This window comes from Poecilia formosa, unplaced genomic scaffold, assembly GCF_000485575.1.
Source record: "Poecilia formosa unplaced genomic scaffold, Poecilia_formosa-5.1.2 Scaffold239, whole genome shotgun sequence".
NCBI lineage: Eukaryota > Metazoa > Chordata > Actinopteri > Cyprinodontiformes > Poeciliidae > Poecilia > Poecilia formosa.
The window spans coordinates 467,805-484,209 of record NW_006800178.1 but is presented as its reverse complement, the minus strand read 5'-3'; the positions used below and the strand labels follow the sequence as shown (position 1 = coordinate 484,209).

Below are 16,405 nucleotides of genomic sequence, written 5' to 3'. Positions count from 1 at the left end.
TCTGACAGGCATCCATTTTTTTCATTTTAAAACATCAATATGAAATAAAATATTAACAGCACTAAAACACAAAACTAAATATTAAAAGGAATAAGTCCGTTTTTCTTATTTTTCCTTTTTAATTGTATTTTTCTGAACAAAAAACTAAACCGTAAAAGAGAGTGATAGGTCAGGGCCAATGTAGTTTGATTCATAACAAATAAAACTGGCAAGAACTAAATCTTGCGTCTACATGTTGCCGACTTGATGACATGATGACTTGATGACGACTTGATGACGACTTGATGACGACTTGATGATTGTTTAGATGTTTTTTGGGGGGGCGGAGTCACTCTGAGCTTCCATGCCAACTCAAGTCAAATTTATTTGTACATCATATTTTCAGCAACAAGGCAGTTCAACATCATACAGTCACCAAATGTGAAACAATAAACATGACATTGTGTCAACCGCCATCATCAAAGGCAGCTCTAAGCAGGTGGGTTTCCAACTTTGATTTAAATAAACTCAGTCTTTCAGATGTTTTTGCAGTTTTCTGAAAGTTTGGTCCTGATTTGGAGCACATAGAAACTGAGCATGGTGCAGACCTCAGACTACAAACACAAGTCATGTGGTGTTCAGATCTCCTGAATTTAGATGCAAAGACACATAACGACTCACATGATATCCAAGAGTCCGTTACAACACGTGATGTCATAAAAAAAATTTACAGAACATTTAAATCACTCAGATTTATATCAACACGTTTAACAAATACAGCACATTGTGAGGTTTAAAGGACGATGGTCTCAGACGCAAAGCATTTTTGAAGCCAAATTTAAACAAGAATAATTAGGCTTTCGGTCAATAATGTAAACAACTAATTTAATTCAACTGTGCCAAAAAGCAGAAGCTTGCCCACCATGTGCTGGGCAAGCCTCAGCAGCAGAACTAAATAACAGGAAACCTGGCTGTGACTCACTGAGAATGACAAATGAACGACCAAAAGGTTTGCCAGTAGCACAAACCCTTTTATCTCGTTTCCATGGTGAACGGTTGTTGTTAGAACTGTTCCCTTGTAGCAAGAAGGTTCCACCTAACCAGCAACTCTGGTTTCCTCCAACAACCTAAATATATGCATGTTAGGTTAACTGGCCTGCAACGGCACCATAGTGGTGTGAGTGTGTGAGTGCGTGTGTGTTCTGTGATTCCCTCTCTTCGTCCATGACTGGATTAAGAGCCAGAAAAAAAAAAAAAACTGCATATGTAAATCACATACTGTGTGATTTACATACACAGAGTATGCAAAAGTTTTGAAATGTATATTAAGGATAAACTCAAACAGTTGGATAGACTGAATACGAGCTGAAATGTTAAAGCTTAGCGAGACGGCTGGCGTCATTATTTAATGTGTTCTCTTACATAAAGCTGCCTCTTTTCTAAATGTAGGTTAATTACAGTCAATATAATAATAGAAAATGTCCACAACATTATCACAATCACACATTTTTCTGATTTCAGGCATCATGTTATAGATTTTTGTATAATTCAAAGAAACATTGAGCCCAGATCCAGGGGTCAGCCTTACGACCTTCTGCCACGGCTCTTAATAACTTTGGCAAAAATGCAGATTTAGCCATTTTCAGTTTTCTTTAATGATTTTCCACAACTAAATTAGACTAATCTTACCGGTAGGATTTAGTAGATCTAATATTCTTGTCAATAAGTTGGAAACTATTTGGAGTTTTTTTAGACTTTTTTTTGCAAATGTTTTATGTTTTATATCTTTTAAAACCCAAAAATAGAAATAAAATGGTGATTCTGTCCAAAGGACAACACATTTGCGATAGTAGATATTTATAAGTCGTCTTTTTTTAAAAGGCCATGAACCGACGCTAGCTCTAAACAAGTTACATTACACTGGACTGAGAGGAAAAATGGTAAATGTTGCAGTCTCCCGTTCAAGGCCTAGTCACAAGGCCATGATCCATGAGTCTTCACCTCTCTGTTCACACCCTCCTGCTGATGATGCTGAACAGCTGCACTGGTAGCAACAGCATTCTGTAGAGCAGAGACATTCCAGGGCCTTGTGGATAAAAAAGTTCAGTTTGCCCTTTTCCATCCAAGAGTCCAGATGTATCCTTATTGAAGTGTGGATATGTCTGCAGCCCCATTCGAACGCCATAGCAGGCGTGTTTCTGCAGTTCATTGCACAGCAGATTGAGCACTTTGCTTTTTAGCTCCAAATCGACTGTATGCATTTTCTAAAGTTAACAGAGCTGCAAAGCGAATCCAAAAAAAACACTTTCTGAGCTTCGGCTTTGGGACCAAACCCTACCTTTACTGCTGAAACGAAACAGGTTGACGAATGAGCTGTAGGCGGAGCGGAGCGGAGGCTCATCCTGCTCCGGAGTCAGCGGTTTGAAGTGGGTCAGGTGTGAGGGGCTGGTGGGAGAGGAGGCCGGCGGCTCGATGTTCCACTCCGTCGAGGAAGATGAAGAGGATTTGTCATCTGCAGCCATGACGCTGCTATCCCGGCTGCAGAGGAAACACACGGGGACACGGTTGTGAAGAAGTTCAAACTTTTGCTCTGCACTACCAGGAAAGAAATGTGAATTTTTCCAACATATATCAAGACATGGAAAATACTGAAATCAGATTCCCAACTTTTCCAGAAGCAGAGGAAGCCAGAGCTATAGTCAGTCTCTAGAAGTGTGTTAATCTCAAGAACAGTATGCGTCTTTAAGAACAAGAAGCATAAAAGCATTTAGTAATGCTCTTACCTGTGCAATCTGAGCAAAGTTTCAGCTGTTTATTTATTTATTCTGTTATTTTTTATTATTTGAACAGGGCACTAACACCAGCAGGAGCTACAGACAGTAGCGCTCACTATTAAGAAGTAGTGAGCCAGATTTAGATCTCCTGGCGTTGGCAGGACTGCCGAGTTTCAGCTTCACCCGAATCACTGGCAAAGTTCATCCTCTACAGGACACACCTGCTGGGAGGAAATACTTCAGGTCTAGTCTAGTCTTGCTTCCAGATCACAGAAATATCTGGTATTAACCAGAACAGAAAATGTTCCAGTTCAGCAGGAAATCACTTTACCCAGCCTGAGCTCTGTTTTGATACCAGAAAAAGGATTCTCAATAAGATTTATTTTCTACTTCCTTAAAACGATTTCCTCAAAGAGAAACGAGTGATTTTTTTCCAGCTTTACAGTTTTCCATCCAGTTCGCCCTCACATCCCTGCTGCTGTCTAAATGAGCCACATGGATTAAAGGCCCCCCATGCCCCTTTAGTTCCACAGATGATCTGAACTCGTGACAGGAACTGGTGGCCCTCTGCATTAGCGGTCTGCTGACATCGTTAACTGAGACTCTGATGCCCCTGCCCTCTGTGTGCTCGACTGAAACAGAAAGGAAAAGCTCGTCCTGGAGATTCTGCGGTGCTTACCTTCTGAAAAAGGCAATAGAGCTGGAGTTGGAAATGAATGCCATCTTGGATTATAGTGAAGAGAAAGCCGATGTAAATGGCACCACACTCCGCTCACCTTATCATGTGATCAAAACAGACCGAAGCTTTATAGCAAAGTCCCAGACCCGGAAAACAGAAAGCACCGCCCTAACCCGGCTCTGTCGGTCTCTGTCAGAGTCACCGGGGGAGCTGATAGAGACCCCGCGAACACTCTTTGGTTTTTAACAGATACACTAAAGCGACACTGGGCAGATTCAGCTACATTTGTTATGAGTAAATTAAAGTGTCAGTACATTTGTTACATAATGGGTTGCTTTTATTAACAACTTAAAGATAATGTTATGACTTAGAGGCTTATCATTCGCAGGAGAAGCGGAAAAAAAAGCTTAATCAATCTAAGCTGAGGGTTAGCTAATGTCAGCAGCAGCTGATGCCTATAAGGTTGTATGGAGTTAGCTTCGAGTGCTAACTAGCCGGGAAGCTGCATCTGCGTTGGTCGGTGAAGAGTAAAAGCGAAATGTAAAACAAGCAGGTTACCTATTAACTTTATGAAGCTGACATAACTGAGAGCAGAGGGGGACTCCAATTCCTGAAGTGGCTGCAGCTGTCAAACATTTGGAAGAAGAAGCCGACTCCGTTAAAACAACAAGCAGCAAACCCAGCCCTAACTAATCAAGCACCGAGCGTCGTCAGACGATAGCCCGAGAACAGACAGCTTCTGCTGCATTCGGAGACATCAATTAAAGCCTAAAACTGTGCACTACTCATTTCACTCAAAAAAAAAGTATCCAGTCATTTATCAGAAACATTACTAAAAATAAATAGTTTAAAAATAAGAATTTAAACTAGAAATTGGCCAAATGATGTTTAGACATCTTAAATAAGAGTAGAATATCATGTTTATTTAGTAAAAAAATTATATGGTGGCGTCAGGGGTAAAAATAGTGTTTCACGTGTAACCCGATGGCTCACCCCTGGGTGGTGCACATAAGTAAAGTAAAGTCGGATAATGAAATAAATGGAAGACATTTATATAAGATACAGATTATGTTGGGACTAAACAGAAAGGAGGAGATAATTAAATAGAATAAAAACAGGTCACAGTTTTTTGAATGGCACTATTTTTAAAATAAGGAAACATCTTGATTTATGTAATTGGTGTAATACTACAAAACGATGGAACATGTTTTTATTAGCCTACTTGGAAATATGTGAATCAAAAAAGTTTTGAATATTGAAGTTTGAATAGGGAATCATGTGGTTGCTCAGTTAAATAGTAATGAATGAAAAATAAAAATATATATTTTTAAATGGTCTCAGGAGAGGTTGAGGAAAAATAAGTATTAAAATCTAAGAGATGACGGTAGTGCAACAATAATGGATGCAAGAAGAAGGTAATGCCGAAGAAGTTCACGTTAGTGCGCATGCTCGGAAGCTCGGCGGATTTTTTGTTTGTTTTTGAAAAAAAGTTTTCAGTCTTAAATGACAGGCGGTGCAAAGCTGATACATTCTTGAATACAGTAGTTTGTGTCGTTCCCTTCGAAGATTTTTCTGTTTTAGAAGGTAAACGCTCCAACTCGAGGACTTTCATAGACGGTAAGGCTGGACAAAGTTAGGACAGAAACTACCAGCTAGCTCATTCTCCATTTAGCATTTAATAGCATTAAGTGTTAATTCTATGAACAGTTTTTTATGCACATTTTGAAGTATCGCGCTAAAACAACTGTAAAAGATAAACCCAGATGCACGAATATCAACGTTTTAACCAGGAAAGGTCCCCATTTCACCCTAAATTAACACTCTATCATAGCTAGTCACAAAATAAGAGAAGTATGTCTCTATTTAAGAGTCTGATGGCTTTAACATGTATGTTTTTGTTTCATTACTGCTAAAAAGCTAAAGCCTCTACTTCCCTCAGGTTTCTGGCTTCATATACTCCAAGTTGGACCTTTGATTGTTTGTTTTTTTTAATCCATCAGTCTGATGATGCCTCCCAGGAAAACGATGACACCATCGAAGCAGACATCAGCTGTGGCTTCAAAGATCAAAAACAAACTCATCAGTGGGTTTATTTATTTAATTTCTTTTTGCGATCAATACATTGAAATTGAATTGAATTGTGTTATTCCCCATCTCATTTGTGTTGCGGCGGCCACAGACTTTGAGCAGTGTTAACACCGTCTTTCTTTCACACCAGACACGTCCTCCTTCTTCAAGGTCTCCCTGAAGACCAACAACAAGGCCCTGGCTCTCGCTCTGCAGGCCCAAAAGGAGAAGAGCAGGCAGCTTGAGATGGAGGTGGTGCTCCTGCAAAAACAGGTCAAAGATCTCTGCTTCCAGCTGGCCACCAAGAAACACAACCAAAGGAAACTGGTGAGTGTGATGTCTCAGCTGATGTGGGGTTTAGTTTGGCCATTATCTGGTTCACTACTTGCTGTTGTTCTGCTCCTACAGATGCTCATCTTGAAAAATCTCCATAATAACACTCTGCAGCAGCTGGACATGATGGAAGATCTCGTCTCTGACAACGTAAGACATAGAGTATAGAGTCACCTCTCAGATTATATTTTTACCATAAGATTGTGTTTTTCTTGCTTAAATGTGACTTTCGTCAGATGAACTTCCTCTGATTTTGACTGCATCATGATGTATATGACATGCATGTTTTTTTTTTTTTGGCTTTTTACACTGAAGTTGTGACTATTATGATTTATTCCAACTCTCAGACTCAGCCCTTCTTTTATTTTACTAACATTTATTCCACAATTGTCTGCTAACCTCAATGTAAATGGAGGAAAATAAATCAGATTAATGAAAACAAAGTCTGAGATGACTAAATACATCTCAAGTGCATAGATAGATCTCAGGAACCTGAAGTTGCTTCCAAATGCTCAGAATGGATTGGTCTGCTTTCCAAAGCTCTGGCCTGTATCTGGAGGCCAATTGTCCACATTTCACCTGACCACGCTTTTTCCCCTTTGTTTTTTATACAGTCATGGTAAAAAGTTTAAGGAAAAAGTAAAAGGTTTTTCAGCTTTTTGTAGTGAAAAGGAACTAATCTTATAGTCTATAACTACTCAGGAAAAACCAGTTAACAGGAAAAAAGTTAACTCAGACAGAAATTTAACTTCCCTGTTTGAACTTCTTTTTTTTTAAAGATTTTTGTAACTTAATTCAAAACAGAAGTTTACATACATGTGGCCGTTATCAGTGATAAATATCTTTTAAACTGCATGATTTGGATCAAATGTTTGGTCTCTATGTATTCAGTACCATATAAGGTAAAATATTGAAGAGGAGTCTATTTATTTCCCCTGCAGTGGGATCCGAAGCTCGACTTCTAATCTAGAAAATCTCAAAGACCAATATGTTGATGCATCTGAACTGCTGAAGCTGAAAATGTGTTTTTCCTCAGGATTCTCCAAGACTGTCAGAGAGCTGCCACTCCCCAACGGATAAAAACAAAGAGAACGATGCAGCAGCGCGGTCAGAAGTTTCTGCTTTTGCTTTTGTTGTGTCCTTGTAGGTGTTGTAGTTTCCATGGACATGAATTATATCTGACGGTTATATTTCTGTATTTCTATCTTATACACAGTAAGCCTGAAACGTTAAGGAATCCTTTCTGCCACAACAAAAACATGGAAGCAACACCATGTCTGCCAGAAGGAAACCCTCATCTGGATGTTTTAAGTGTCCTAACCAGATGCAGCAACTCCTCTGATATTTTTCATGGTGGGTCATTTGGCATCATTCAGTGCAGTGTTTCAAATATGTGCTGCCTCACTATTAATGAATGTCTTTTCCCAGAAAACGCTGAGGAAAGGCGTTTGAGTCAACGTGTTCAACCCACTCAGACAGGATCGTGTTGTCCACCCCGCAGCAGCCTGAGGAGTGAAGTGGAGCGCCTGTCCAGAGTGTTGTCCCAGTCCAGCTCTGAAATAAACTCTGTCCTCTGTCCTCAGAACAATCAAACACATGAAAACTCCACAACATCCCTTTCTAGCGACGTAAATGCTCCAACTGTGTCTGCCTCAGAAGCTGAGCCTCAGTTAGCAAAAGCTGACAATACAGTCCTACTCAATACGTCGATGGAGATTACGTTGAGTAACGCAGTTGAAATCGTCACCGTGGAAACCAAAGCCAAGAAGAAAGGTCCTTCCTGTGAGACAAAAGGCACAAAGAGTCAACAGCCGGGTTCCAGTCCAGAAGTCCAGAATGGTCTCAACCACAGACCAACAAAGGAACCTGCGGAAATTTCTACTCGCATAAATAAACAACCAGAAGATAAAGACTCAGGAGTTCTTGAGGTACAGTTACCCAAAAAACGCGGCAATAATAGGAAAACATCTCGCATCCCCAAGCTTGGCAGTCATCAGAAGACATCCAAGAGCGATACTGACTCCTGTGACACAGTGTCACAGGAATTCGATAATTATTTTTCCAACTCTAAAGTTAGCTTGTTGAAGGCTGGAGGCAATGAACCTGAAGAAGGTTCAGCAGGTTCTAAAATCACCTACAGACGGTCCAAAACTAAAGTAAGGAGGCGCTCTATGGTCATTCAAAAGACCCCGTCAGTCCGTTTGTCTCATGATGACGAGAGCCAACGGTCCAAATCGGAGAAGGTCCATGAAGAAGAGGAAGCAGAAAACACAGAGCCACCCCCACCACCTCCAGTGGAGGTGGATGGAGGTCCACCTCCACTGGATGTCGGTCCAGTGGAGGTGACAGGTCTGGGGTCAGAGGAGAATCAGCTTCCTGTAGCCAAGAGGAAAACACAGACCAGATCGAGATGCAGAGGAACTTTTGTCATCTCTGTTTTTAGGGACAGTAACTCCCCAGGTTTCGACTGTGACATGATGCTTCCTGGAGAGCCTCACCGGTCAGCTGAGGAGCTGCTGGAAGATCTGGCTCAGAGTTCTGGCAAACAACATTTCCAGGCAGATCAGCAAACAGAAACCCGCAGCGCTTCAAAGCGCCCTCTGGTGGAAACAACAGAGCATAACATGGAAGTCCTGCCAGCAGATGAATGCGACCGTTCAGAGAACCACACACGTAAAAAATCAAGACGAGACGAAGCAGGAGGCTCCAGGAACAGGATGACGTCATCACTGGAGAAGTGTGCTGATGGTTGCAACTCCAGGCAAAAGAGAAAAACAAGCAAAAGGAGCAAAAAGGTTTTATCTGAAGATGAATCTGGTCTGCATCCCATCTGTAGTGAGGAGCTTCTTCTTTGCAGCCCTTACAGGCTGGAGGTCAGGAAGGAAGGTGAAGAGGATTTTCAGAAGCTCCTCAGCCATGATCATTATGACATTGGTGAAAATCCACCTGATTCTAAAGTCTCCAAAGGCAGGAATGCTCCAAAACCACAGAGGAAGACAAAGCTGCACACAGCAGCCGAAACCAGGAACCTAAGAGAGACGTTTGTCATCCACAGACCGACATCATCTCAGGACAAAAGCAAGAGTATTTCTGTCAGTAGCACAAGGACATCTGTTGCTAGTGATGAGACGGCTCATCAGGATGCTGGCTTTCTGCTAATGGATGTGCAGCCACCATGGCTGCTTGGAGAGCTCAGCACTGTGGACCCAGAATCCAGTTCTGTACCCAGCTCTCCAACCAGGAGCCCATCATGCAGGCTGGAGGTGACTGAGGGGTCAACTAGAGCCTCACCAGGTGGGTGTCCCCCTCTACTGTCAGTGGACGTTCTCTCCGTATCAAGAGTTTACCTATGAGTTCTGGGTAGACTCGCCCCCAACAGGGGAAGACTGTAAACACAAAATTTAATCTAGTCTGACTTTGGTTTAGCTGGCAGCTAATGTTTTGCTGTGCATTGCAGCAGGAAGAGTTCTAACAACGGTTACCAACACCTTTCCAAACCCATGTGGTGAAAACAAAGGAAGAAGCAGGAGAAGGGACTGTGTGGTCAGCTATAAGGAACCACCACTGAACAGGTGAGAACGTTGGGTCGCACTGAAAGTGACTCGGAGAGCAACGCAGGCTGTGACCAGTGTTACAGTGACACTGGTTACTCAAAGCTCCTTCTATGTTACTGACTTTTGCTTCAGGGGACTACAGGTCTGGTTAAACCTTCTAAATATTCTGTAAAGTCCCCTCAACCCAGATCTAGAGACTTCTTTGGCCATCAGATAGCAAAAGCAAAGTCTTCAAACAATAACATGACTAAAAGACCTTAAAAAGGAGCTGGGAGCAGCGACTGCAAAAACACACCAGCGTTCCCTGTCATTGGGAACACTGGCGCATTTATTCCATTGGCAGATTATTTCACTTATGGGAAAAATGTCTTACAAGTAAAATAATCTTCTGGTGCAACAACTGCTTTTTCATAAATTTTAAGGAATTATTGAATTAAAGCAAGCTAATATATCTTACTAAAAAAATGACTTGATAGCATGGTATGAGACGGATGATCTATGAAAAAAAATCTAGCTTGAAGTAAGACAAATTAGCTTTGTCTTATTCCAAGTGTACCAAGATATTTGCACTAGAAACTTGATCAAAATTATTCGGCAAGCTTAATGTTTTTACAGAGGACTGCTTCTCTGTCTTTAGAGGAACAGACCATGGTTTATTTTTTTTTATCTGTTCCAAACATGTTGTGACTCCTAGAACCAGTTTCAGATCTCTCCATTGGTTGCTTATGTTCTCTGTTCTCTAAGCGGTAGAGTGGAGTGAGTGTTATAGTTCTGGGTTACCAGTTGTTATAGTTCTGGGTTACCAGTGATCCCTCTATCTAGGTTTCAACAACCGACCTACCAATACTAGTTTTATGATTGGTCAGATTATCCAGATTTGTCTTTGTCTTTAAAAAAAAGAGAGAAAATTGAATGCAGTCCTGAATTTCTGTTTCCCCCCCTCCAAACAGGAAAATTAGGCGTGGGGATGATTTTACAGAGACCACATTCCTGAGTTCTCCAGTGTTTAAAGACAGGAAAAAGAAGAAGAAGATGACAAAGATGAAGCAGTAACGGAAATCAGTGGGGTGGGCTGCGGACAAACAACAATTTTTTTAATTTTTTCTTTTCCTTGTGATAAATTCAATGTTCTAGTTTCCTGCAGCGTTTCAAAAAGTTCTTTGACCGCTCGTCATTTTAACTCAGAATGTGTTAAAATTTGTAGTATTAAGACGTTTTAGATTTTTCACATTGGGGATGTTAACAGCTGTTTGCTCCTGATGGGAGACCAGCTGTAAATAATTGAGTGGAAGCTGATAACCTGATACTTCCTGTGATGTTCAGCTGCACAGGATAAAGACTCAGGGTAGAAAACAATGTTTAGGATTTGCTGTGTGAGCATGCCAAGTGAAGATCTCCAAACTCCACTTTCTGCTCCATCAGCTTGTGTTGCAAGTACAAACCTTAACATCTTAGATCTGTTGAAGTTTGTATGTTTTGTGGTTGTTGTTTTTTTTTATATTAAACATGTTTATCAGAAAACTTCAACTTGAGTTTGTTGGTGTTTTTGGTAATTCTATCTGATGAGATCAAGTCTCCTTCCTGATAAACTCAGTTTACCTTCAGGAAGTATTCATAACCTTTCACTTTTCTTGCTCATATTTATTTAATGAGCAACAGCAAGAAATGTTGCCATTTCTTTTCGATGTAAAGCAAATATTTCAGTTATGAAAGTGGGGTTTTTTTTAGCCTTGTAGAATTTCCTCTGACAGCAATTAGATCAGTCTCTGCTTCAGACTATATGTTTACTTTTACAGCGGGTAAAATAAGTACTGAATTGCAAAGGAGGATTGTGTCTTTGGCCCTATTCCTCTTCTGTTTTGAACACATCACTATTTCTTTCAGGTAATATTTTCTAATTGTGCCGTTCACCTGAAATTCTCACCATATGTCGGTAACAACCCAGCAAGTCCACATAATGAGCAGTTCATGAAACGCCCTTGGCCTGTATTACCATGAAAAAAAAAGTCTTGAACTTTTAGGCCAACCTGGAAAATGCTGGGACAATATGATTTGGACAGATGAAAATAAAATTGAGCTATTTGGATGATGTAGCACACAATGATGATTGGAGCTCAAATGGTAATACTGCATTTCACATCAACAGCAGAGCAAACGGGTGCTGTTTCTCACAATATAGCACTGGCAGACTATATAACTGAAGGAAGGATGAAAGCACAAATGCATCAAGACATTTTTTATTTTTTAAATGAAACCAGGTGGCCTGGATCTCTACAACTGAGTAGTGTAAGCACTACTGCCAGTATCAAGCATGGCAGTGGAACGATGATTCTTTGGACAATTTTTTTCAGCTATAGATTCAAGAGCATCCTACAACTGTTAAGTCGACCATGAGGTCATCTTTCTGACAGCTAAAGCTGAGATTAAACAGGGTTTTTAGCAGGGCAGTGATATGAAAAAATGTTGCCAAAATTTGTCAAAAGCAATGTGACTGAGCAAAACGCCTGGCCATTGCCCTCCTGCATTATTCCGTTAGATTCACATCTCGCTTACAGCACGGTCTGGGTTTTCTCTGGTTGACTTGGATTCCCTCCGATAGAGATTCTATCTGGCCAATCAGCTAACTGAAAGAGAATTCGTGAATGATTTCCATTTTCTGCACTGTTTCAGAATTATCGTCTGCCTGTAGTTTTAGCAATGGCAGTGGAGGAAGTGAAGGTAGCCGGCCAATCTATATAGGCCACGCTTCCGAATAATAAATTAACAGCCGCTTTGTTCTGGTCGGCACTTCTCTCTGCAGAGCGAAGGATGGTTGTTTAACGTCCAGGCAACTTCTGACGAACTTCACAGTATTTAATTGGTGCATTACATGTCACTGATGAATGTTAACCGAGTAAAATCTGAAACTTCAACGGTATCCAGACCTCCAGGAAGCATTTGTTTCTCGATAAGAACCTGAGCCCTCTGGACAAAGCACAGTGTAGTTCAAGGGGCTTGTTTTCAATCAAGACAGCGAACAAATTCTACAATATATTTAAAATTTAGAACTGAAAATTTCCTTTTTCTTTCTTGTAACGATGGGTGCTTTCAGCAAAGTACAATTTGCTGAATTCAAGCCCATTGGGCTTGAATCACCATGTAATTGCAATGAATCTTTTCTAAGCTGTTCTAGGTTCTAACTCTTAAAAAGCAAATGTTGAAATTTTTGAGCCCATGTGAATGAATGCATGGGAGGGCTTTGGTCTTGGTTTTGGTTTTCCATACCCACTTATTCCTTCCAAGGGTTGGGAAGCCACTCTTTAGTGGTCTATGAATTCATTTAGCTCTCATCACAGGACCAACACATTTGTCAAACAAGACAACCAAAGACTCACATGCCCTCACACTTCAGGGGAATTTAGACAGTCAGCCTATCCCCACCCCGTGTTTCTTGGGCTGATGGAGGATTCAGACAAAACCCACGCACACCAACAGGGAGAACAAGCAAACTCAACAAAGAAAGGTCCAATCTGGTATTTAAATCCAGTACGTTCTTGCTTTAAAATGTTCCATTATCTTAATATCAGTGAGTTATAATCGCTCACTTTGCCCAAAAATAGTTTTCATTTCACTGTCTGCAGGACTGATGCATAAACATTTCACTCTGAAAATGGAGGCAAAGTGACTGAAGAGAGATGGTCGATCTCAAAACTCCATATTGTGTCAGGAATATTAAAAATGGCAACAGGCGAATGTTTTTCTGCCATCCAAACAGAAGTAATTACTTTGGTCAGAAGATCCTGGAGAACTCATTTGATCCGAGTGGGAGGGGACACACAACAGTGCTTGATGACTTGGTAATAATTCTGCAGTTCATCATTCTCCATGATGAACCATACTGGTATCTATATGTATCATCTCAGTATCATCTTGCCATTGGTGATGCCTTGTGGTGGTTGAACAAAGACAGTCGACATGTGCTTGATGCAGACATTATGTGCGTACCAGAGCAAAAATGTCTAATACAACACTTATGCAACATTTTCATCGTCAGTGTCTGTGGGAACATAACCATGAATTTAGTTTGTTTAGAGGTGCCATCATAGATTATATTTTCATAAATATACCCACTGCAAGGGTTAAGGGGTAGGATTAAGTTTTTCACACCACGATATCAGGAGATAAGTCGACAAGATCTGTCCTCTTCCCACTTCATGGTTTCATCATGTTTGTCATTTTGAGTGAGACAGACCCAAGATTAATTGCTGATCATGGAACAGCCACCCCTCTAACTTCTCCCAGTCATGGCAAAACTCTGAAATTAGCCGTCTATGCTAATTAAGCAATAGTTTGGATAAGGTTAGTCATTGAGACAGTACAGGATGACTCAAGTGCAGTAAAGTCTCCCTAACAAGTCACAAGTTTCGTTAAGGCGGTGCATGACATACAGTATGACAGTACACATTTTATGGAGCGTTTGTTGGGCAACTTCCACCTTCATCACATGGCTGATTCCCTCAAGTGCCTGTTTCCTTCCAAACATCTGCAAAGCAAGCAGTCTGGTGTCCGTCACCTCCTGTTGTCACCGACTGTCACATGCTCTAGCAACTGCCTGCTAACCCCAACACTCCACTCGTGATTCTACTTCTGATCCCAACACTCGATGTTCCAACTCCCAGCAAACATGAGTAATGTTCAGTTAAGACCAAAACTTCTCATCCCGACGGCAAATTAGAATTGAAACTGTTTTCATTCAACCAGGATAAATTCCAAATAATTTATTCTTGAATAAATTATTTTTCCTGGCCTTTTTCCCCCACCAACCAGGGGAAAAAAAGGCTGGTGGCCTAACAGTATGCTAACATGAAGATCTGACCAAGAGCTACAGTATCTTACTAACAGATACTGATGCAGGAGAGTTGACTGCTGAACAAGGAGCATGTGGTTGATTAGCAATTGGGTGTAATAAAAAAAATACAAATAATACTATATTAAACACATGCTACACTCAACAATCGATGAAATGATATTTATTGCAATTGCAGTAATCAAACCCGTCTTATAAATTTCTGATCAGGATTTTGCATATTACCTTCGTTTTGTCTCCTAACATGGTTTTGGACATCCCCAACATGGCTCTCCACTCAGAGTGGAGTGGACTTGGGGACACCATTAACATAAAAAATCTAATTATGTTTATTGCACCAAGAAAACAAGTATTCTTTTGCTAACTACATGTTCTAAAAATCCGGGACAATTTTACAATTTTACAATCTTACAATCTCTAGATTAAAATTCTCAATTCTATATTTACGGTAGTTGGACTGCTAATATAGAGCTGATGTAACATTTGTGATATGAATGAGTGATGAGTGAGTCAATGTCTGTAATAAATAGGCTTCTGAGCTGAAGGACTGATTTTCTTTTTATGCGAATTAGAGGAGAGATATAAGTTCATACTTCTTTCTGCTTCTTTCATTCATGATTTATTTTAGTTGTTACATGAACTATTCATACTTATTATCGAGAGAGTAAAATACAATTAAATACTTTACTAATAAAACAATACAATATTACCATTTTTAAAATTGTGATCACTGGCCGTTATTTAAACAAGCTAGTTTTAATTTAATATTAAGAATAGTTAACCTGTGACAATGGGCTATGTTAAAGTTGGGTCATATAAAAATGTTTTTTTTTTTTTTTTTTTAAATAATAATTGTCATGAGTATGAGAGTATGAGTCAGATAATGTGTGAAAAAATTGAGCTTCTGTGCTTTCTCCCAATGCAATCTAGAAACAACCAGAGCCACGAGGCGGGTCTTAGCACTGTCAATCATGTTCGTGTGCGCACCGCACGCCCTCTCACCAACTTGTACTCTGCTACTACAGATTCTGCCTGTCAGCAGAGCCTGTTGTGAATTATAAAGCTAGTTAGCATGACCACTGATGACGGCGGATAAACGGTTTTCCTGTAACGGTGAGTCGCTTCTCTGTCATTAGCACATTTAGCATTGACGCCTCTAAGAGGTGGAGGAGATCTATCTTTTCACAGATTATCTGTCTCATAATATACTGTAATGACATTTGAAATTTTGTCAGTACAAAAACAATTATTACAACTTCCCTTGGAAATTAGAGAAACAAGAAAAAAGACTTCCGGTCATGAGGACTTAGTGTTGATTTTATATTCTCTAACTGATCTGATTTTGTTTCAAAATCTCTTTTTAAATCTTGCAGATCAGAAGCTGAACAGAAGGCTGTCTGAGCAGGCAAAAGTGAGAACCCCAAAGAGACCCATTCCTCCACCATCCTCATCTCCATCTTTGCCTGAGTCCTTTCTCAGCGTGAGTACATCACAGTTCAGTCCTCTGCTGTCCTCTGCTGGTGTAAACTGTCCTTTCTGCTTTCTACCCCACAGGAAAGCAGTGGTTGTCACCGGGAAGCAGCTGAGCACTACGAGGGCTCACAAGACTCTTTGCAGGACTGAAGCTGCCATCCAGCTGTGTGACTTTGGTTGAACCATTTCAGAATGGTTTTCTGTAATTCTAGCCCATTCCTCCCAACAGGACTGACGTAACTGGGTCAGACATGTAGAACCACTTCACTTACACACATGTTCAGCTTTGCTCACATGTTTTTTTCTATGGGACTATGGTTAAGGCTTTGTCATGGTCACTCCAAAACATTTATTTTGTTGTCCTTAAGCCAGAATGTAACTAATGCAGATGAATGTGTGGAGTCATCAGTTTCCATCCAAGTTTTAACATCCTGGCTAATGTCTTTGGATCTTGTTTTCTCCATAACGTTGTTTTCTCATGACCCCTTCTACTATGTGAAGTGCACCAGTCCATCCACAACATCATGCTGCCACTTCATACTTTGCATTTGAGTTGTTCTTGCAAAATTCCCCAAATTTTTTCCATCACATGTAAAAATGGATTTATGGTCAAACACTTTAAATTTTAGATTTGTTCAATCAGAGGACAAACCCTAAAAGAATTAGAATCTTTGACATGCATTTAGTTTTGATATTTTAG

At 40.4% G+C, this 16,405-nt stretch overlaps 2 protein-coding genes across 3 annotated transcripts in view; one reads left to right on the top strand and one right to left on the bottom strand.

Annotated features, from left to right (window-relative positions):
• LOC103149945 (1-phosphatidylinositol 3-phosphate 5-kinase-like) overlaps positions 1-3,537 on the bottom strand; it is a 38,789-nt gene extending 35,252 nt beyond the window's left edge. The window contains exons 1-2 of the mRNA XM_016680279.1: positions 3,433-3,537; positions 2,318-2,517 (exon numbers count right to left, since the gene is read on the bottom strand). Coding sequence (XP_016535765.1) covers positions 2,318-2,517; positions 3,433-3,476 — 244 coding nt within the window. The 5' untranslated portion in view covers positions 3,477-3,537. The remainder of the gene's footprint in view (positions 1-2,317; positions 2,518-3,432) is intronic.
• Positions 3,538-4,829: 1,292 nt separating this feature from the next.
• Positions 4,830-10,913, top strand: LOC103149930 (uncharacterized). Of its 2 annotated transcripts, none has more exons than XM_007569310.2 (9): positions 4,830-5,049; positions 5,433-5,515; positions 5,651-5,826; positions 5,908-5,982; positions 6,869-6,939; positions 7,049-7,185; positions 7,261-9,126; positions 9,290-9,404; positions 10,337-10,913. In XM_007569310.2, exons 2-9 carry the CDS (start codon positions 5,437-5,439, stop codon positions 10,437-10,439), a joined length of 2,622 nt encoding a protein of 873 aa, XP_007569372.1. In that variant the 5' UTR covers positions 4,830-5,049; positions 5,433-5,436; the 3' UTR covers positions 10,440-10,913. The 2 variants fall into 2 exon arrangements, with proteins under 2 accessions (XP_007569372.1, XP_016535760.1); XM_016680274.1 differs by having other exon boundaries at positions 5,372-5,515.
• Positions 10,914-16,405: the final 5,492 nt, after the last annotated feature.